Source organism: Geotrypetes seraphini, chromosome 12 (assembly GCF_902459505.1).
Source record: "Geotrypetes seraphini chromosome 12, aGeoSer1.1, whole genome shotgun sequence".
Lineage (NCBI taxonomy): Eukaryota > Metazoa > Chordata > Amphibia > Gymnophiona > Dermophiidae > Geotrypetes > Geotrypetes seraphini.
Window position 1 is genome coordinate 94360531 of NC_047095.1, and position 22872 is coordinate 94383402.

Genomic DNA, 22872 nt, shown 5'->3' on the forward strand with positions numbered 1-22872 from the left:
CTCCGCACACATGCGCAGTATGTTCGTAAGCCGTAGAAGGTTCTACTGTGCGCGCGTGCGCAGTGGAAATCTGCTTGCCAGTGTGAGTTTTGCTTCTTTTTGACGTTTCTGATGGGGAAATAGAATTTGACTCTTTTGTGAGGTTGTGGGAGGGTGAAACAAATGTTTTTCTCAATATGGCTGACATGAATTATGCTACATTGGGAGAGGAGGAAGAAAAGAGGAGTAGTTATTTTGGTAGCATTAAGGGGAGAGGACTTAGTTTATGAATTTTTGAAGTGAGAAGAACTGCAGTTTGCAGTTAATAGTTGTGGATAAATTAGAAAAGAACATTTTCTGAAATAAATTAAGTGCAAAATGATAACTTTATTGATCTGTTTACTTTCAAATATGAGATTTTTTAAATCTTAACTTCAATATTTTTTACTTCAGTATAAACATTTATCTGAAATCTTATTACGAATATAATTTTATTTTGCCATTGTTATACCATAAGACATTGAATTCCAGGAGCATATGTAAATTTGGTAGTGTTGACTTTAATATTGTTATCCTATATTGTATATTATATATAAATACGGTGTATTACAAAAAGAGTTACTATGTTGTCTAAGTGTAACTGAGCAGGCTTTTACGGTTCTGTTGCATATACAGTATTTATTATCGTTATTTGTATAGCATTACAGTGATTTAGAGACGCATATAATTGACAGCTCTTGAAGCTTATAATCTAATAGGACTGGCAAAAAATAGATTATGACATGGGAACAATAGTTTGTCCCATCCCCAACCCATTGGGTTACCATATGGCTCCAGAAAAAAGGATGATGGCCTTTTACTTCCATGTCTCTATCAGTCCTCCTTACTTCCATTGCTTTCAATTGAAATAAAACCTGAAATGTCTCAATCATCCTCCTTTTTCTGGAGCCATATGGTAACCCTACCAACCTGTCCCTGCAAACTGAAATTCCAGTGCACTAGTTCCATCATTTTCAATGAAAAGACAATCTGTTTTGGGGGGTTTTTGTGCTGTGGTGGAGATGGGGACAAACTTTGTCAATGTGTCATTCTCTAATGAGAACCCAGACAACTCTTCTACCCACATATGATTTAAGACAGTGAGAAAAGATGCAAAAATTGAGGCTGCCTTAGAGCATATGAGTTGGAAATATAGAGCAGAGTCCAACTGGAGGCAGGGACTGCCTGCCCCAATTAAGTGAGTCACTGAGAAAAAATCTTTGTCTTGAAAAAATTATATAAGAATATAGAGCAAGGGGGTTAGACAGTCTGTTTATGACATAATTTCTTTTTTTTAAAATGAAAATCAGTCAGTCTGTTTATGACATATGAAAATAGACAGTCTGTTTATGACATAATTTCTTTTTTTAAAATGAAAATCAGTCTCACAATGTTAGTACAAAGCCAGCACAATTTTGCCAATTCTAAAATCACAGAAACATGATGAAAGATAAAGGCCAAATGGCCCATCCATTCTGCCCATCCGCAGTAACCATTATCTCTTCCTCTCTCTAAGAGATCCAGTGTGCCTATCCCACGCTTTCTTGAATTCTGACATAGTCTCTGTCTCCATCACATCTTCTGGGAGACTGTTCCATGCATCTACCAACGTTTCTGTAAAAAATGAATTTCCTTTACTCCTGAGCCTATCACCTCTTAATTTCATTCTATGCCCTCTAGTGCTGCCCAATTTACGATTCGAATCGATTCACCGATTCATTTCGGGTGAATTGATTCAAATCGATTTACCCCGACAAAAAATCGGCCTCCCAATTCGTTGACTGACCCTCCCCACTTGCCCTCTAAAGCAGGAGTGGCAGTGCTGCCTTTTGCTGGCCTGCCGCTCCTGCTTTAGAGGGCGAGTGGGGAGGGTCAGTTGGGAAGTGGCTTACCCGCTGGCCTCCTGCTGCTGTGCTGTTTTGTCTGTCTTCCCCACTGGCCTCCCGGAATGAATTTTCCTAACTTCAGCAGCCTGCAGTAAGATCGCTGGCGCTAGCGATCTTTGCAAGCTGCTGTACAGCTTTGGAGCTCTCCTCTCTACCCCTTCTCAGACCGCGGGACCGCAGCAGAGAGAAAAGAGCTCTGAAGCCGTACAGCAGCTTGCAAAGATCGCTAATGCAGTGCAGGCTGCTAAAATTAGGAAAATTCATTCTGGAAGGCCAGGGGGAACACGCAGGCCTTCCGGGGGGGGGGGGGGGAATGCAGCCTTCTGGGGGAGGGGGGGTACAGGCCTTCAAAGGAGATAGGCAGGCCAGCCTTCGGGGGAGATGCAGGCCTTCAAAGGGGGGACAGGCCTTCGTGGGGACAGGCAGGCAGGCCTTCAGGGGAGGGGGATGCAGGCCTTCAAAGGGGGGACAGGCAGGCAGGCCTTCGGGGGAGGATGCAGGCCTTCATAGGGGGGGACAGACCTTCAGGGGGGACAGGCCTTCAGGGGGGGACAGGCAGGCAGGCAGGACTTCGGGGGGATGTAGGCCTTCAAGGGGGGGACAGGCCTTCAGGGGGAGGTGCAGGCCTTCAAGGGGGGGTCAAAGAAAAATTTTGGATGTTATCCCTGGCATCCCTTTATCCCCTCCTCGAGCAGAACGACTGGTTATGCTCTCTGGATCTCAAGGAGGCCTATACTCACATTCCCATTCATCCGGCCTCCCGTCAATACCTCAGATTTCGGGTGGGGAATCTGATTTTCAATACAGAGTGCTGCCCTTCGGCCTGGCTTCATCTCCCAGGGTGTTCACCAAGTGCCTGGTAGTGGTAGCAGCAGCTCTACGGAACCATGGTCTTCAGGTATTTCCCTACCTCGACGACTGGCTCATCAAAGATTCAACATCTCAGGGTAGTCCCAACGGACTACCTGGTTCCTACAAAGTTTGGGATTAGAAATCAATTTTCCCAAATCTCAGCTTCAGCCCTCGCAGCATCTACAATTCATCGGAGCTGTTTTGGATACTATCCAACTCAGAGCATTCCTTCTACAACAACTTCTGGAAGTTCTACTTCAACTCTGTCATGCAGTGTCTTCCCACTCTTCCATATCAGCGAGACACATGATGGTGATACTAGATCACATGGCCTCCACAGTACACGTGACTCCTTTTGCCAGACTTCACCTCAGAATTCCTCTGGATTCTGGCTTCTCAATGGATGCAATTTTGTGACACACTTTCTCATCACATCACAGTCATTCCTTCTTTGAAGCAGTCTCTCCGTTGGTGGATGCTCTCTTCTAATCTCTCCAGAGGCTTGCTTTTTCAAACGCCCCCTTATCAGAAGGTCCTCACGACAGATTCTTCGACCTACGCTTGGGGCGCTCATCTCGATGGTCTCTGTACACAAGGCCACTGGACCAGTACGGATCGTCAGTCACATAAATCTGTTGGAACTCAGAACGATTTTCAAGGCTCTCAACGCTTTTCAACATCTTCTTCACGACCAGGTAGTCCTCATTCGGACGGACAAACAAGTCGCCATATATTATGTCAACAAACAGGGAGGGACGGGATCTGCCTCCCTTTGTCAAGAAGCTCTGAAGGTTTGGGACTGGGCAATCTGCCACAACACCTTCCTCAAAGCTGTCTACATCCAAGGGGCGAAAAATTGCTTGGCAGACAACTTGAGTCGTCTTCTGCAACCTCACGAATGGACCCTCCATTCCTCGCCTCTTCATCACATTTTTTCACAGTGGAGAAAGCCTCAGATAGACTTCTTTGCAGCTCCCCACAACTACAAACTGCCTCAGTTCTGCTCCAGGATATACTCTCCTCATCGCCTCGAGGCAGATGCTTTTCTTCTGGAATGGACGAATCTCTTCCTCTATGCATTCCCTCCATTCCCCCTCATTCTCAAGACTCCGGTCAAGTTGAAGAACGATCATGCCACCATGATTCTGATTGCTCCTCGGTGGCCGAGATAACCTTGGTACTCCCTTCTACTTCAACTCAGCAGCAGGGAGCCATACCTTCTACCAGTTTTTCCTTCTCTGCATACACAGAGTCAAGGATCTTTCCTTCATCCCAACCTGCAGTCTCTACACCTGACAGCTTGGTATCTCTCAACATGACTCCTCTTCAATTTTCTCAATCTATAAGAGACGTTTTAGAGGCTTCTAGAAAGCCTACCACTAGACAATGCTGTCACCAAAAATGGACTAGATTTTCTACGTGGTGTGTTTCTCGTGATAAGGAGCCTCAACATTCCTCCCTATCTTCTGTTTTGGATTACCTTTTGCACTTATCCACTTCTGGCCTCAAGTCTATATCGATCTGAGTTCATCTCAGTGCAATTGCGGCTCTCCATCAGCCTATAGAAGGGAAACCCCTCTCTGCTCATCTGGTGGTTTCCAGATTCATGAAAGGACTTTTTTAGTGTCAAACCTCCTCTCAAACTGCCTCCTCTGGTTTGGGACCTCAATGTTGTCCTTGCTCAACTAATGAAGCCTCCATTTGAACCAATTGACAAGGCTCATCTGAAGTATCTCATTTGGAAAGTGGTGTTTCTCATTGCCCTCACTTCTGTGCTGATCCACCTTTCACTGTCTTCCATCATGACAAAGTGGTCCTTCAAACTCATCCTAAATTCCTCCCTAAAGTGGTATTGGAATTTCATCTCAACCAATCCATTGTTCTTCCAGTGTTCTTTCCAAAGCCTCATTCTCATCCTGGAGAAATAGCTCTTCATACTCTGGACTGTAAACGTGCTTTGGCCTTCTATTTGGAATGCATCAAACCACACAGAACTGCTCCTCAACTTTTTTTATCCTTTGATCCAAATAAGTTGGGACATCCTATCTCTAAGCGCACCATCTCCAACTGGATGGCTGCTTGTATCTCATTCTGCTATGCCCAGTTTGGATTACCCCTACCTAGTAGAGTCACAGCCCATAAAGTTCGAGCAATGGCAGCTTCAGTAGCTTTCCTCAGATCTACACCTATTGAGGAAATTTGCATGGCTGCTACTTGGTCCTCGGTTCATACTTTCACTTCTCACTATTGTCGGGATACTTTTTCCAGATGGGATGGACAGTTTGGCTAAACAGTATTACAAAATTTATTCTCCTAAATTGCCAACACTCCCACCATCCCATTCTGGTTAGCTTGGAAGTCACCATATATATCTTACATATATATCTTACATGACCCCACCATATGTGTTTCCTTAAATGTTTCTTTTTCTTTTCTTAAAAATTGTAGTTCACCCCTTTGCCTTTTGTACCAGTTTGTAATAGAATGCCAAAATTTGTCTATATTATCTTGTTTTGTCCTCCCCAATTTGTTAATTGTTATTTTAAAAACAATTATTATACGCATTGAAATATATGATATTGCGTAGATAACAAATCCCAACAAACTTGAAACTTGAACCCATATGTGAGAATAGCCTGCCTGCTTGTCCTTGGATAAAGCACAGTTACTTACTGTAACAGGTGTTATCCAGGGACAGCAGGCAGCTATTTTCACAACCCGCCCACCTCCCCTGGTTGGCTTCTCTGCTAGCTATCTGAAATGAGGAGACGCGCCCTTTGCTGGGCGGGAAGGCACTCGCGCATGTGCGCTGTGGTCGACTCGAAACTTCTAGTTTCTTCAAGCAAGTCTGCATGCAAGCTTCCGCATCCAGGCTCCGCTGATGACGTTACCCATATGTGAGAATAGCTACCTGCTTTCCCTGGATAACACTTGTTACGGTAAGTAACTGTGCTTTCTGGAGCTGTCTTCCACTGAGAGAAAAATGCACCTGACTTCCTTCCCCGTCCCCCACCTTTACTGAAAATGAAAGTTTAATTATCATGTACGGGGGAAGGAGGAAATGTAGCTGGGCATTAATTAGATACATTAGGCATGACAGTGGTAATGAAGGAGCGATAAGCAAGGGACTGTCACTTATGACAAAGTATTATAAGTTTCTGTCCGGGCCCGGACGGAATTCACCCAAGAATACTAAAAGAACTTAGAAATGAAATAGCAGAGTTACTGCAGCAGATTTGTAACCTATCCCTGAAAACAGGGGTAATACCGGAAGACTGGAGGATAGCAAATGTTACACCTATCTTCAAGAAGGGAACCAGAGGCGACCCGGGGAATTATAGACCGGTCAGCTTGACCTCAGTTCCGGGGAAGATGGCCGAATTATTGATCAAGAACAGTATCAGTGAGCACATAGAAAAAAATAAGCTGATGAGAACAAGCCAGCATGGTTTCTGTACTTGAAGATCTTGCCAAACAAACCTGCTGCATTTCTTCGAGGAGATAAGCGAACACTTGGACAAAGGTGACCCCATAGATATAGTATACCTAGACTTCCAGAAAGCCTTCGACAAGGTACCTCATGAGCGCCTTTTGAGGAAACTGTGGAACCACGGGGTGGAAGGGGACATACACAGATGGATCAAAAACTGGCTGGCAAACAGGAAACAGAGGGTAGGAGTAAAGGGACACTATTCTAACTGGAAAGGAGTCACAAGTGGCGTCCCACAAGGGTCAGTGCTGGGACCGCTGCTATTCAATATATTTATTAATGACTTGGAAACAGGGACAAAGTGTGAAGTTATAAAATTTGCGGATGACACAAAACTCTCCGGTAAGGTTAGATCTGTAGAGGAATGTAAAGAACTCCAAAGGGACCTGGACAAACTGAGTGAGTGGGCAGATAAATGGCAGATGAGTTTTAATGTGGAGAAATGTAAAGTTATGCACATAGGGAAAGGGAACCTGATGTACAACTACACGATGGGGGGGATGACATTGGGAAAAGGCAACCTAGAAAAGGACTTGGGGGTTTTGGTGGATAAAACAATGAAACCGGCAGCACAATGCGCAGCGGCCTCAAAAAAGGCGAACAGAATGTTGGGCATTATCAAAAAAGGTATCACTACCAGAACCAAGGAAGTTATCCTCCCGCTGTATAGGGCAATGGTGCGACCGCATCTGGAGTACTGCGTCCAGTACTGGTCGCCGTACCTAAAGAAAGATATGGCGATACTCGAGAGGGTCCAGAGAAGAGCAACAAAAATGATAAAGGGCATGGAAAACCTCTCGTATGCTGAGAGGCTGGAGAAGCTGGGGTCTTTTCCCTGGAAAAGCGGAGACTTAGAGGGGATATGATAGAAACTTATAAGATCATGAAGGGTATAGTGGAAGTAGAGAGAGACAGATTCTTCAGACTGGCGGGGGCAACAAAAACTAGAGGGCACTCAAAAAAATTGAAGGGAGATAGATTCAGAACAAATGCTAGGAAGTTCTTCTTCACTCAGAGGGTGGTGGACACCTGGAATGCGCTTCCAGAGGGGGTAGTTGAGCAGAGTACGGTTTTGGGTTTCAAAAAGGGATTGGACGAGTTCCTGAAGGGTAAGGGAATCCAGGGGTACAATTAGAGGGTTACTATACAAGACAAAATGCTTTTGAGTAATAGATCATTACAGGTCATTGACCTGGGGGGCCGCCGCGGGAGCGGACTGCTGGGCATGATGGACCTATGGTCTGACTCGGCAGAGGCAATGCTTATGTGCTTATGCTTATGTGCTTACTTCATCTCCTTTCTCATTTTTAAAAAGGTGCTGCCCATTCTGTTCCTCCATCAAAATTCCTGTAAATATTTATTTATTGTGATTTATTAACCGACTTTATGAAGAGATTCAACCAAGGTGGTATACAGCAGGTATAATTCTGCTATTATTTATAATTTCTGTAGCACTGAAAGGCATACACAGTACTCTACTGCCACTGTCTGCACTCACCCAGCTGCCTGCACCCTGGTCCTCCCGGCTGCTGAGAAAGGTTATGAGGGTTGGAGAGGTTTTAATCCTATACTTCTACTAAGACTAAGGGGTGCTTTTATTAAGGTGCGCATTTAGCACGCGCTAAATCGGTTAGCGTACCTTAATAAAAGGACCCCTAAGTATCTTAATAAAAAATTTGTCCCTCGACTTAGCCTATATTTTAGATTTTGGCCCCTTATGTGATTGAATTTGACACCCCTGACTTAATCCATGTGCAATAGAGACCTTGTTGGCACAAGAATGGGAAGAGATATTATTTTTGCTGTATAAAAAGATAATGCCTGGAAGAAAGAGGAGAGAGAGAAGAAAGCAAAAAAAAAAAAAACAGAGAAGAAAAACGTCAGAGCAACCTTAGACCAAAACCCCTTTAATACGGGGTAGTCAATTCCAGTCCTCGAGAGCCACATGCAGGTCAGGTTTTCAGGATATCCACAATAAATATGCATGAGATAGGTTTGCATCTCAAGGAGGCAGTGCAAGCAAATCCATCTCATACATATTCATTGTGAATATCCTGAAAACCTGACCTGCCTGTGACTCTCGAGGACTGGAATTGCCTACCCCTGTCCTAATAAATTAATTAAAAAAATATAAGCAAAATAAGCAGAAATAAAGATTTCCCTGTTTCTGAAAAGGTTTTGGCTGATTCCTACGGTTTGTAAATGTTTGTCCACCCCTGATTATTATCTGCTCTGCCTAGTTTAATCGTAATGGGTATGGTCCATATAGAACTTGGTTCATTTATAACTGGTCTGGTTTCTGTTCTGTCCATCAAGCTGTATTGAGGACAGTTTCTAAGCTGCCCTATCTAGCCATAGTTTGAAGGGTTACAAATCCTGGTTGACCTCAAAAATGCACAAATGTTCAAGATCCTGTGCCAGCTGTTCTGATTCCAATTTAGGACAGCAACAGTGACTATGAGTGCTAGAAGAGAGGCTGGGCACCTCAAGGGATAGGGAAAGGGAGAGGCTGGACACCCCAGGAGATAGGGAAAGAGAGAGTTTGGACACCCTGCGGGATTGGAAAGGGGGAATGCAGGATACCTTGGGTTTGGGAAGGGTAGAGTCTGGACACCTTGTGGGATAAGAAAGGGGGAAGGTAGGATGCCTCAGGGGATTGGGAAGGAGAGAGGCTAGACATCTCAGGGGAATAGGGTGGACACCTCTTGTGATAGGGGAGACACTGGGCATGAGGGGGAAAGGCCTTGAGCTTCCACCCTGAAGATTTTCTAGGGCTTCAAAATACCCAAGGACCAACTCTGATCATGCCTCACGTTATCCAGATAGTATCTGTGTGTTTAGCAATCTAAATACCCAATGTATATTTAAAATTTATATAGATAGTAAGTTATGTATTCCCTAGCTATCAGTGAAGGTTTAACTTCTTTTGAATATTAACTCAACTCTGTTTAGGTGTGGTATGCCTGGTATCTGTGCTGTCCTTTCAAGCTGCAGCATGCTTATTGTTCACAAGGGAGCCATAGATGGCTGAGGTTATTATTATTTTGTCTTGCAGGACAGCTTAGAACTTTAGTGCACTATGGGCAACACAGCAAGTGATCGAGTATCAGGTGATCGTCATGGGTCCAAGTCTCATCGTCATGATGGGGCAACTGACAGTCATACTTCCAAGGAACCACAGCAGAACAAGATAATGGTGGGAAGCTCTGATGACCCCAATGTCTTCAGCACACAAGAGTGTAAGGTACTGCTCTGTGTACAAGATACTGTCTTATACAGAAAGCAGCATTTATGTACGGTAGTTGTGCAGTTCAAAGTACTTTTCATTGTGCAATCAGAGAATCCTACAAGGTACTTAACTATCCTGGTTGTAGTTTTGGACTAACACCTGTGATGCCATGGTGTATGAATGCTCAAGGCACTGGTTTTAATCTACATTTATAGCATGGAAATCTTGTTCTATGTGTGCCCATGATGTGAAGACACACTATTTGATAGAGAGGAGCATTTTCAATATGACTTATAAATCTGATTTTGGCTATGTTGTGGGACACATCCAAAAATCCAATACCAAACACCTATTTTCACCAATACCCATTATACCTCACCCTACCCTCATGCCCATTTTCAAAGCAGGAAAAAGGTTGTCTTTATGTTTCAAAAATGGTCTTTTCATAGATGTGTTTGTGCTTAGTGCATCCATCTTTTTGAACCATTTACGAGAAAAACATATCCAAAAGAAAAACACACAAACCAAACTATTGGGATGTGGGAGGTGCCAGCACTCTTATACTGGCCACACAGATAACCCAACAGAGCAGTGGGGCACCCCAGAATGCATTGCAGTGACCTTCACATAAAAAGTCCCTTATACACATCTCACCATAACCCCCTTATATTGTTTGGTGATCCCTCCAAAACCTACTGTGCTCAACTGTAGGTCAAATTGTATCCCTTTGCTCTTTCAAAATTATAGGTCAGTCTCCAGTGCCCCCTAATTAGGGAAGCTGCTGCAGATTATGGTTGCTACTTATCTGGGAGAAAGGTGAGCCGATAATGATGGGTTTAATCTTTGTCAGATGGATCTGAAACAGCATGATTATTGTGATAGAAGTTTGGATAAAGTTAGGAGAAGTTTGGATAAAGTTATTGACTCAATGGCCCTTTTTGATTTGAGGTAGGCATTTGACATTGACTACTCTATCTTGGTTAACCTGTTGTTGGTGTTTGATGTTAATGGGATTGTGAAGGCCATAGTGCAATCTTATTTGGGGCAAAGGTTACAGTACATTATGACTTCTCAGGGACTATCAGAGTCTTGGGAATTGATGAGTGGAGTCCATTAGGGACTGTTTTGTTATATTTGTTACTATTTATCTGAAGCTTTTAGTAGTTTTCGTTGCATTGTTAGAGTTTAGCTGTGTATTTGGATATCATATGCATAAAACAATCTGAACTTGGTAGAGAGCAGCAGAACACATTGATATTGCTGGCAGAATGTTTGCTGTCCAAGCCTGGCTCTGGTCTAGGAGAGGATGAAATTACCTGTTAGTTTCCTTTCCTTGTGTCCTGACAGAATAGATTAGTAGGTCATGTCTCCCTGCCAGCAGATGGTGACAACAACAACAAAAAAGCTCTGAGTTGACCTCAGTCCCTTTATTGGATGTCAGTTCTGCTTTCAGCTCCTTAGTATTTCTATATCCAACAGATATAAGTAGGCCACTCCTAGGAGGCTGTAGACCCAGATGGAGCAAACAGTTCAGGGGATTTCCCTTCCACCCTGGGAACAATTAGATGGGGCCTGAGTTCCCACACCAGGAGATAGACCTTGAGTGCCACAAACAAGCCAGGTTTTCATATTATCCCTAATGAATATGCATGAAACTATTGGGAAACTATTTTGCCACCAGTGGATTCTGGAAACAAGATAGCCAGCATTCAGTTATCGGATATACTCAAATATAAGTTGATCCGAATATAAGTCGAGACTCCCATTTCCCCCCACCAAAAGGAGGAAAAGTGGTTGACTTGAATATAAGTCGGGCGGCTTAATATTCAAGTTCCCTACCCTGCCAGGTTCTGCAACCTGTCCCCCCTCCCTGCCCTGTCCCATCATACCTCCTCTGCCGATCCCTGGTGGTCCAGAGGTGCAGCGGGCAGGAGCGAGCTTTCCGCACTCCTGCCCCGCTGCTAACCCAGTCAATCGGTTACTGCTGCGAGTTCTGGTTTCTTCAGGTGCTGAATGGCACTGAGCAGGAGTGTGCTTTGGTGCATCTGCTCGGCTCTGGGTTGCTTCCTGACTAGCTCCCGCAAATTTTCCATGTCCTGTGAAACAACTTGAGGCTTTTTGTCTTGGTATGGGCTTGCTGTGATGGTTCAAGATTCAGTTTACATTTCAAATTCAGTGGTCGGAAATTTTGTGATGATGGCTGTCTTTTCTTTCGGCAGCTTCTGGGTGATAAAGAGTTTATTTCCTGGCAACCTGATTTGGAGAATTCCCTTAAACTAACACAGCAGGCTCGTCCCACAGTGATTCGTTGGTCTGAAGGTGGAAAGGAAGTTTTCATATCTGGATCATTTAACAACTGGAGCACCAAGATTCCTCTAATTAAAAGGTAAAGGAAAGAGATTTTTGTATGAGTTATTAGACAGCTGCTTAAGTTTGCTCATTTTCCATTACAATAATTTTCCCACCATGTGTATTAATACCCAGAATGCTTAGGAATATATTTCACTCTCTCTTTGACATGTCCATTGGCATTATGCACCCAAACTTGCTAGAAAGGCAATTTCAGCTCTTATTTACTCTAAAGATCTAACTCCCTTACTCCCAAATGGAAAATGTAGGACAGTTCCAAGTTTAAATCATTACGCTAGTGATTCAGTTTTAGTTTTACTTAAGAACTTAAGAAATACCATGCCTGTTGAGGTTTGCAGTCCCTCAAACTCAGCATCCTGTCTCTAGCAATAGCCTGGGATCCCAAACAGTAGATTATTACATTACATTACATTATTCCGTATTGCTCACTCCTAAAGATAAGTGCTGACTCTCAAACCTATAATCTGTTCTCATAAGAACATAAGAACATAAGAAGTTGCCTCCGCTGAGGCAGACCATAGGTCCATCCTGCTCAGCGGTCCGCTCCCGCGGCGGCCCATCAGGCCCATTGCCTGAGCAATGGTCTATACCTATCTATACCCCCCAATCCCTTTTTCTTCTAGGAATCTATCCAAACCTTCTTTGAAACCATTTAGTGTTTTCTTGTCTACAACAGCCTCTGGAAGCGCGTTCCATGTATCCACCACCCTCTGAGTGAAGAAGAACTTCCTAGCGTTTGTTCTAAACCTGTCCCCTTTCAATTTCCCCCAATGCCCCCTTGTGCTTGTGGTGCCCTTTAATTTGAAAAATCTGTCCCTGTCTACTTTCTCTATGCCCTTCAGGATCTTGAAGGTTTCTATCATGTCTCCTCTAAGTCTTCGCTTCTCCAGGGAGAAAAGTCCCAACTGCTTCAATCTGTCGGTATATGGGAGATTTTCCATTCCCTTTATCAGTTTGGTTGCTCTTCTTTGTACTCCCTCAAGTACCGCCATGTCTTTCTTGAGGTACGGCGACCAGTACTGGACACAGTACTCCAGATGCGGCCGTACCATTGCACGATACAGCGGCATGATAACTTCCTTCGTCCTGGTCGTAATACCCTTCTTAATGATACCCAGCATTCTGTTTGCTTTCCTAGAGGCTGTTGCGCATTGCACCGATGCCTTCAGTGTTGCGTCTACCATCACTCCCAGGTCTCTCTCCAGGTTACTAACCCCTAGTGGTGTTCCCCCCATTTTGTATGTGAACATTGGGTTCTTTTTCCCCACGTGCATGACCTTGCATTTCCCCACGTTGAAGCTCATCTGCCATTTTTCGGCCCACTTTTCCAGCTGCGTTAGATCCTTTTGGAGATCCTCGCAGTCTTCCTTGGTTTGAGCCCTGCTGTATAGTTTGGTGTCATCTGCAAATTTAATGACTTCACACTTAGTTCCTGCCTCTAGGTCATTTATGTAGATATTGAACAAGAGCGGTCCCAGCACCGACCCCTGCGGAACTCCGCTCGTGACCCCTTTCCAGTCTGAGTAGTGGCCCTTTACGCCAACCCTCTGCTTCCTGTTTGCCAGCCAGTTTTTGATCCATCGGTGGACCTCCCCTTGTACCCCGTGGTTCCATATCTTTTTAAGCAGTCTCTCGTGTGGCACCTTGTCGAAGGCTTTTTGGAAGTCAAGGTAAATGATGTCTATAGATTCCCCTTTATCCACCTGGCTGTTCACTCCCTCAAAGAAGTACAATAAGTTTGTGAGGCATGACCTACCCTTACAGAAGCCATGTTGACTTGGTTTTAGCTGCCCATTTTTTTCGATGTGCTCACAGATGCCGTCTTTAATCAGTGCCTCCATCATCTTTCCCGGGACTGAGGTCAGGCTCACCGGCCTGTAGTTTCCCGGGTCCCCCCTTGCGCCCTTCTTGAAGATGGGCGTGACATTTGCTATTTTCCAATCCTCCGGGATCTCTCCGGTTTTTAAGGATAGGTTGCATATCTGTCGAAGTGGCTCCGCTATTACGTCTTTTAGTTCCTTGAGTACCCTTGGGTGAATGCCATCCGGACCCGGCGATTTGTCGCTCTTTAGTCTGTCAATCTGCTTGAGTACATCCTCTTGGCTTACCTCTAAATCGACCAGCATATCGTCTTGGTCTCCTATTATGATCTCTTCGGGTTCCGGAATGTTGGTTATATTCTCCATCGTGAAGACTGACGTGAAGAACTCATTTAACCTGTCAGCTATCTCTTTCTCTTCTTTTACAACTCCCTTTCGGTCTCCATCATCCAATGGTCCCACTTCTTCTCTCGCCGGTTGCTTCCCCTTGACGTATCTGAAGAACGACTTGAAGTTTGTTGCTTCCTTTGCCAGTCTCTCTTCGTATTCTCTTTTTGCTTTTCTAACCACTCGGTGACACTCTTTCTGGTGTTCTTTGTGCCCTTTTTGGTTCTCCTCTGTTTGGTCTTTTTTCCATTTTCTGAACGATGCTTTCTTGTCGCTTATCGCCTTCTTCACTGCACTTGTTATCCACACTGGGTTTTTTGTTCTATTTTTTTTGCACCCTTTTCTGAACTTGGGGATGCATATGCTTTGTGCTTCGTGCACAGTCTCCTTGAGTAAGGTCCAGGCTTTTTCTACGGATTCCGTCTTCCCTATGTTGCCTTTGAGCTTCTTTCCCACCATTTTTCTCATGGCATCATAATTTCCTTTTTTGAAGTTGAGTGCCGTCGTTGTGGTTCTTTTCCCCTTTGATGATCCAATTTCAAGCTTGCACTGGATCATGTTGTGATCGCTGTTACCTAGTGGGGGTAATACCGCCACCTCCTTTGCTGGCCCCCCTAGTCCGTTGAAGATTAGGTCAAGAGTGGCATCGCCCCGTGTTGGTTCCGTGACCAGCTGCTCCATGAAACAGTCCCTCGTGACTTCTATGAATTTTGTCTCTCTTGCGCAGTTTGAGTGCCCAATACTCCAGTCTATCCCAGGGTGGTTGAAGTCCCCCATCACCACCACATTTCCGCTTCTGCATACCTGTTTCAGTTCAGCCTCCATCTCCTGGTCGATTTCTTCCGGTTGTCCAGGTGGGCGGTAGTACAGACCCAGTTTAATGTCTGCTCCTGCTCTTCCCTGTAGCTTAACCCATAGTGATTCCAGGCCATCCGCCCGTACTGTTGTTTCCGTCCTGGCTGATGGTATGGAGTCTTTTATGTACAGCGCTATTCCTCCACCCTTTTTATGTGTCCTGTCTCTCCTGTATAGTTTGTACCCTGGTATGGCCACATCCCATTGATTGTCCTCGGTCCACCACGTTTCTGTGACTCCAATTATGTCTAGGTCCTTATTGCTGGCTGTGATTTCCAGTTCTCCCATTTTGGCCCTCAGGCTCCTAGCATTTGTGTATAGGCAGTTTAAGACCCAGTTTTTTGTCCTCTCTCTTTGTTTCCCTTGTGCTTTGGTATTCCTGCAGTTTCCCTCATGGTTTGCCAGCCCCTGAGCTTCGTCGTCCTCCTGTTGTGTGTGTGTGACGTCCTCTGCCTGTTTCCCCTGCGCCTCGTGCTCTCCTAATTCCCACTCAGTCCTGGGCTCTTTTTCACAATGACTTTGCCCCTCTGTTTCCTTTTGTTCTGTGTTGGTGCCGCTTACCTGGTCCATTTGTGCCCTCGATTCCTGCAATGCGTCTTTAGGTCCTTTTTCAACCCATACACCCTCAGACCCGAGTCCTCTTTTACAATGTCCCAGTTCAGTATCTTTGTCAGGTACTGATGTCCGATGTGTCGAGGTCAGGTCGACTATCGGCTTTCCCCTTCTTCTCAGTTTAAAGCCAAGTCTATAACGTTCTGGACATTGCGTGCCAGCATCCTCGTCCCAGCTGTGCTAAGGTGCAGTCCATCTCTTCTGTAGAGCTTGTTCTTCCCCAAGAAGGTAGTCCAGTTCCTAACAAAGTGGAAGCCCTCCTCCTCGCACCATCTCCTCAGCCAAAAGTTAATTGATTGTAGTTCGCTCTGTCTCTTTGTGTCCGCTCTCTCCTAAAGATAAGTGCTGACTCTCAAACCTATAATCTGTTCTCGTTATTTGCGTGTTCCTGATATGCAATTTCGTGTATCTGCGGTTACATCCATTGTGACCTATAGTCCCCTTTGCTGTGTTTGCGTATTTGCAGACCTTCTCTTAAAAATACAGCTTTCTTTGCTATTACTTTCACTTTGTGGTTTGGCATTTGCTTCCAGATATGGCCCCCAAGCACCCAGAGAGTGAATTACAAGCATCTGCAGGTACTCCCAAGTGCTGTCCCATGCAGGAACCTAACCCTATTTTCCCAATAGGATTCATTGTTCTCCGTAGACAAACAGGGAATATGCAGGCTCACTTGAAGGTGAAGTCCACTGACTGAGTCTGAGTGCTGGTGATCTTCCCTAGCTAGTTAAGCTTCAAAGCTTACTGGGCATGTGCGGGAGTCCCTACACCTACAGCCCTTCCCCTTAGCCTGTCAGTTTTTTCTTCGGCTGCACCTGATAGGTCGCAGCTCTCCCCTCTCTGCCTCATAGAAAAAAAAAAGATAGATAAGAGTTTTCTATCTAAATTTGGATTTCGGGTTACCCTTTTCTCCTTAGTGTAAGAGGAAACTACTTTTCATTACCTGCTAAAGGAGTGACTTTTGCCTTTCAATCCTAGTTCTTTTCCTTAAAAAAACCTCCAAAACTGAAAAAGAACTGTTGTAGGGGTGACAGTTTAGCTGTTTTTTCACTGTTAGATAACCATCTCTCTTCAACAGCGGCACCAGAATTCTTTTCTTTTTTCTTTTTTTTTTAAATCTTTATAAATAAAACAATACAGAAATCCTTCGCAGTTATAAGAAACCTAAGACAAGTCCGGAAATTCTTTGAAAGAACACAATTCCAGCTTATAGTACAATCCCTAATCCTAGGCCTACTAGATTACTGCAACATCCTCTACCTCCCCTGCCCGGCCACTATGACCAAATAACTACAAACAATCCAAAATACAGCCCTGAGACTCATCTACTCACTGGGGAAACACGACCATATTTCAGAAGCCTACATCAACTCACACTGGCTACCAATACAAGAAAGAATACTATTTAAATTCTACTGTATGTTATTCAAAACCCTAAATGGAGACAGCTCAACCTACCTGAACAACCGCCTCATCCAAACCACCTCAATCAGACATAGAAAAACACACATCCTATTCACACCCCCTCCCGATCAAAGAAGTAAGACGGAAAAAACTATATGATGGCCTCCTAGCCACTCAAGCAGCAAAACTAGATAACCAGATCTCCAATCTACTGATATCTACCCCAGACTACAAGATGTTCAGAAAAGAAATAAAAACTATACTCTTAAAGAAATTCCTGAAACAGACCTAACATCACACTTACCGTCCTACCTCCATCTTCCCGCCACACTAAAACTACCGGACTTCTCTTTACCTCTCTAGAAATGACAAATAATCTTCCATTGTAACCCACCATCTATAATTCTTTTGTAATCTGCCTTGAACCGCAAGGTAATGGTGGAATAGAAATCTCTAATGTAATGAAATATAATTTTAAAACCAGCATAAAGTGCAACATATTATCAATCAATTAACTCAATAGACAGCACTCAATTTCTTCTAATGATACAATAAATACATAACCCCCCTCCCCATCCCCACCCTTCCTTCCTAAAAGTGTAAAAACATTATAATGCAAATGAACAAGATAAACAATCTTGCAATCTAATAATAAATTAATTACATGCCTCCCCTCCCACCCACCCATCCTGGATGCATATAATCAAAGGGCTAAATCCAATAATCAATCTTTACAAAATTTTGTCAATGGGTCCCAAACATCCTTAAATTTTTTATAATGTCCCAATTGTATTGCTCTCATATGTTCAAATTTATGTTTAAATCATTTTTATTGAATCACAAACATAGCAATGAACAAAACATAGGACAATTTTCAAATATCGCATAAATCCAATCCCCACTCACCCAACCAACCAACCACCCTCCCACCCTCCCTCCCATCCTGGCAGCAGCGGTAACACGTCTAGTACAGATAAAGCAAAAGGGGGAAAAGAAATCAATTAAGTACCCCAAAGTTGGTTTTGAACGTAAGGTGTAAAAGTCAAACTAAAAGGGTACCAACATTGAGAGTACAATCTTCCAGATTTAGTCGACATCACTTCACGACGTTCTAGTAACATTTGGTGTAACATTAATGCTCTCCATTGGGGGATGGTCGGAGGTTGTGGTGAAAGCCATTGCAACAAGATACATTTCCGTCCCAGCAGCACAGTTTTCCGGAAGAATGCTGCACAACCTGGTCTAGGCGGGTGAAATCGAATCTGCATCGTGAAAAGGAAGTTTGGGTGTAGTCTCCAAGAGCAATTACAAAGTCGTGCCACCAAAGACACTAACTGTATCCAGAAGGAAGATATCATGGGGCAAGACCAAAACATATGTCCAAACGATGCCAGAGGACCAGCACATTTCCGGCAACAGTGGTCCGCACTTATCCCTATAGCATGTGCCCTCTTGGGCGTACAGAAGGCTCGCAGTATAAATTTATAATTTCGTTCCCTCTCAATCGAGGACACAGTAGTGGCCTTTCCCGAGCAAATGCCTCTGCGAATCACATCTGCGGAGATGGGCAATTGTAGGTCATCAGACCACCTCTGAGCCAAAGCGAAAAAGTCTAATTCACCCGCCCGTTTCTGTAGCCACTTGTGATAGAATCTGAGTGGCAAGGACTCATGAGCTGTAAGCGCAATCACTTCTTGCAGTCTGTCTTGCACATCCTCCTGTAGCTTCGCCGGAGTCAAGGACTGTAAATAATGTTTAAGCTGTTGATACGCGAACCAGTCCATAGACGATAGACGAAACTTTGTTTGTAGGTCACTGAAGGAGATCGGAGAACCATTATCTTGTACGGTCTGTGACACATATTGAAGGCCCGCGCGGGACCAACGTCTGAACACTGCAGAATCCATGCCAAGTAGGAAGTCCCCATTTCCAACTAATGGAAGGCAAGGTGTATGATGTGGAGAAATCTGCAATCCCTTGCACAACAACTTCCATGCTGTACACATCGCTGGTAAATGTGGATGGGACTGCAGCTGAGGTAAGTCAGGTAACTGATGAGCATGGAGAAGATAGCTAAAATGATAGGGCTGTAAGGAAAAACATTCAATCACAGGTATAGAAAAATCAGAAGTGTTACAGAACCAGTCATGTATATGGCGTACTTGACATGCAAGGTTAAACCGAGATATACATAGTAATCCCAACCCCCCTCGATCCACAGGAAGCATTAACTTAGCCAAAGAAATCCTCGCTCTTTTACCCTGCCATAAATATTTAGATAGATGGGATCTATGAAGTGCAATGTGTGGTGTGGTTAACATGATAGGGAGCATTTGTAGGACATATGTCCATTGAGGCACTATCATCATGTTATAGAGAGCTATACGGCCGGATAGGGAAATAGGATATGTCCGCCAGCCATTCAATGTACTAGAAGTTCGATGAAGCAAGGGTATTATGTTTGCTGAATAGAGTCTATTCAAATTTTGGGGGATAATTACTCCTAAATATGTCAAGGAAGAAGTCACCCATTGTAATGGAAAATCTCCCGGCCAAGTGTGTCTCACCTCTAGAAGAGTGGGGAGTGCCAAAGACTTTTGCTTATTTAACACTAGACCAGAATAAATGTGAAACTCATCCAATATTTCTAACGCTCGTGGTAATGAGTTATGGGGGTTATCCAATGCAAGTAAGAGGTCATCCACAAAGGCTAGCACCCGTAATTGCGACGCACCCTCTGGTAAACCCATAAGTATATCATCTTTTTGGAGAGTGCGTAGCAATGGGTCTAAATATAACAGAAAAAGTAAAGGAGAAAGTGGGCAACCCTGTCTTGTCCCCCTACCTATGTCGAAGGGGGAAGATCTCACTCCATTGACCAAAACTGAGGCGTCGGACCAGTGTATAGTGCTTGCACAGAGGATAGGAAGCCCGCGGGAATCCCTATATAGTGTAAAACCTGAAACAAGTAATGCCAGTTAACCTTATCAAAGACCTTCGCCGCATCTAACCCGACAAGCAATCCAGGGCGGCGCTCTTGTTGTGCGCGGGAAAAAGCTAAAAGTATTCGCCTGACATTAATGGTGGAATGTCTATTCCGAACAAATCCCACTTGTTCGGATACTATGATGTATGGCAAAATAAGGGCCAACCTATCGGCCAGGATTCTAGCTAGTATTTTAACGTCAACATTCAGTAAAGATATCGGTCGATATGATTCTATGTCTTCTGGAGGTTTAGATGGTTTTGGGATCAATGTAATCAGGGCTTCATTACTATGACGGGGGAAAACCCCTTGTTCCTGGATAGTTAGATAATACTCCAAAAGAGGTTTGCCTATATAGGGGGATAAGATCTTATAAAACTCGGGTGAATAACCATCCGGTCCCGGTGCAGTACAAGGTCTCAATTTATGTATTGCCAGGGTCACCTCCTGTACATGTAATGGCCTGTCCAATCTGGACCTCTGGGCTGACGTCAGTCGAGGCAATCCAGCATCCGCCAGATAGTCCTGTACCTCAGGACCCATGTAGGGACCAGGTGACGCATAAAAGGCCTCAAAATATTTCTGAAAGCCAGCCGAGATATCCACCGACGAAGTTAAGAACCTCCCCGAGCTCTCCTGTATCATGGGTATGTATCTGGATCCCTTCCAGCTTTTTGTTATAGATGCTAGCAATTTCCCGGCCTTGTTACCATATTTATGAAACTGAAATTTACGGTAAAACAATAGTTTCTTGGTGCGTTCGTGAATTAGGGAATTGAGCGCCACCAACACCGCCCTGTATGCCTCATTATTAGCCTCTGATGGATCGCGCAATAGGTCCATTTTCAACACTGCCAATTGCCGTTCAAGATGTATTATGCGATGTGCTATTCGACGGGTTCTAGTAGTGACGTAAGCGATAATATCTCCGCGCAATACCGCCTTGGCCGTATCCCAAAATAGGGTTGGTTGGTCAACATGTTGGGCATTGTTTGTATAATAATCCTCCCATTTTTCTTTTAAGAATTCCTGAAAGTGAGCATCTTTGTGTAAGTAGGAGGGAAATCTCCATCCAGCCCCCGGACCCCGCTGACCACCCAGTGCCACATCAATCCAGATCATATTGTGATCCGATATTTCAAGAGGGCCTATCGTGGCCTCCGAGACCTTAGCAAACAATGTCTCAGAGAGTAAGGTGTAATCGAGTCTAGAAAAAGTGCCGTGTGCTCTAGACTGGTGCGTATAATCTCGTTCAGAGGGATGCAGTAGTCTCCAGGGGTCCACCAACCCCAAAGCTCTACACAAATAGGGAATACCCTTCGTCTGTTTCACTCTGGCCGTACTCGTCGACCCCGAGCGGTCTATAGTGGGGTTATGTACTTGATTTAGGTCGCCCACCAAAATTAGCGGGCAGCCCAGATCCTGTACGCAAATATTCACCAAATTCTGAAAAAATGCATGTTGATAGCCATTTGGACCATATCCCACCAATAGTCTGAATGTCCCACTAGGTCCCTCCACTCTCACCAAAAGATACCGGCCCTGAGGGTCACGTCGCAAAACTTGTACTTTACCTAAGAAGCCCTTGCGAATCAATATGGCCACCCCAGCTCTCCTCCCTGGTGAAGAAGCAAAGTGCAATTCTCCGACCCAACCTCTCTGAAGTTTCAGATGTTCACGATCAGTAAGCCTAGTCTCCTGCAAGCAAGCTATATCTGCAGAATGATGTTTCAATTGTGAAAGTATTTTAGTGCGTTTTATAGGGGACGTTATTCCTGAAACATTCCAGGAAAGAATACGCAATTTACGATCACCCATAAGGATCCCTTCCCCTCCCGACAATGGCACTACTTCCTTCAACATTAAGTGTCCCAGGGTGCCCAGCCTCGCCCCAAGACCACACAGTCAACTCCCAACCAAACCACCCACTCAGTTTTAAACCATTCAATAGAAAAGAAAAAGCAGTATACATGAAAACATCCCCAAACCATACCGCTGCTGCCCCCAACAAATCCCCAACCCCACCATCCCCTTTAACTAATCCAAGAACCCCCATGTGGGAGAACTAGAGTCACAGAATTGTCTCCCCCAGGGCCTCCCCGACCTTCAAATATCTGTCCTCCACCGTAGCATATATAGAACACTCTCCCATCAAACATAAGTAAGCACAAGTGTCTCATGCTGTCACCAACCCCTCCAAGCCTGTATCCAAAACACAGTTCAATCTGCTCCCGTGTTCGGGGCCCCCAGTTGCTTTATGTAGACATCTGCCGCCTCCGGGGTCTGAAAAGTTTTCCAGACTCCATTGCATTGAATCCTCAGCGTAGCTGGATAATTGAATTGAAAACGCTGTTTCAGGTCAGCCAGGCTTGCACATAAGGGGTAGTAAGGTCTCCGCCGTTCTTGTAAAGCTGCTGAGAAGTCCTGGCTCAGACGGACTGGGTGACCATCGTAGTTCAGTTCATCCTTCTTGGCTCTGTACTGGCGCAGCAGTTCTACTTTGTGTTGGAAGTTTAGTAATTTCAAAATCACAACACGCGGGCGTGTTTCCAAGCTGGGTCGGGGACCTAGGCGATGTGCCCGTTCTATACGTAAGGGCCCCATCGAAGGTCGCATAGTAAACTCATCCCGCAGCCAGCTCTCCAAGTGTTCAGGCAGGGATCTCTCCGACAACGTCTCGGGGATGCCCATCAGGCGCAGGTTAGAGCGACGAGATCTATTCTCTAAATCATCAAGTTTGTCAGCCTGAACTCTAACCTGTGCCTGCAGCGCGCCAAGGTCCGTGTCCCGTGTTGCCGAGGAATCCTCCAGGTCAGACACTCTTTTTTCCAGCTCCGACGTACGGGCCGCCGCTGCAGCTAACAATGTCTCAATGTTTGCAATTTGGGTTGTGAGCGTCTCCATTTGAGGCCCCAAAACCTGGGATAGTGCCGTTTTGATGTCACTTAGAGCCGATTCAGTAA

General features: G+C 44.7%; 1 protein-coding gene across 5 annotated transcripts in view; it reads left to right on the plus strand.

Moving 5' to 3' along the window:
- PRKAB2 (protein kinase AMP-activated non-catalytic subunit beta 2) overlaps positions 1 to 22872 on the plus strand; it is an 83668-nt gene that overhangs the window by 849 nt on the left and 59947 nt on the right. Inside the window, exons 1-3 of one of the 5 annotated variants that reach the window (XM_033915816.1) lie at positions 3 to 82; positions 9302 to 9490; positions 11695 to 11861. In XM_033915816.1, the coding sequence (XP_033771707.1) occupies positions 9326 to 9490; positions 11695 to 11861 (332 nt within the window). In that variant the 5' untranslated portion in view covers positions 3 to 82; positions 9302 to 9325. Of the gene's footprint in view, positions 1 to 2; positions 83 to 151; positions 279 to 9301; positions 9491 to 11694; positions 11862 to 22872 lie in introns of those variants that run through there. The other 4 variants (XM_033915819.1, XM_033915817.1, XM_033915818.1 and 1 more) reach the window with 4 other exon arrangements.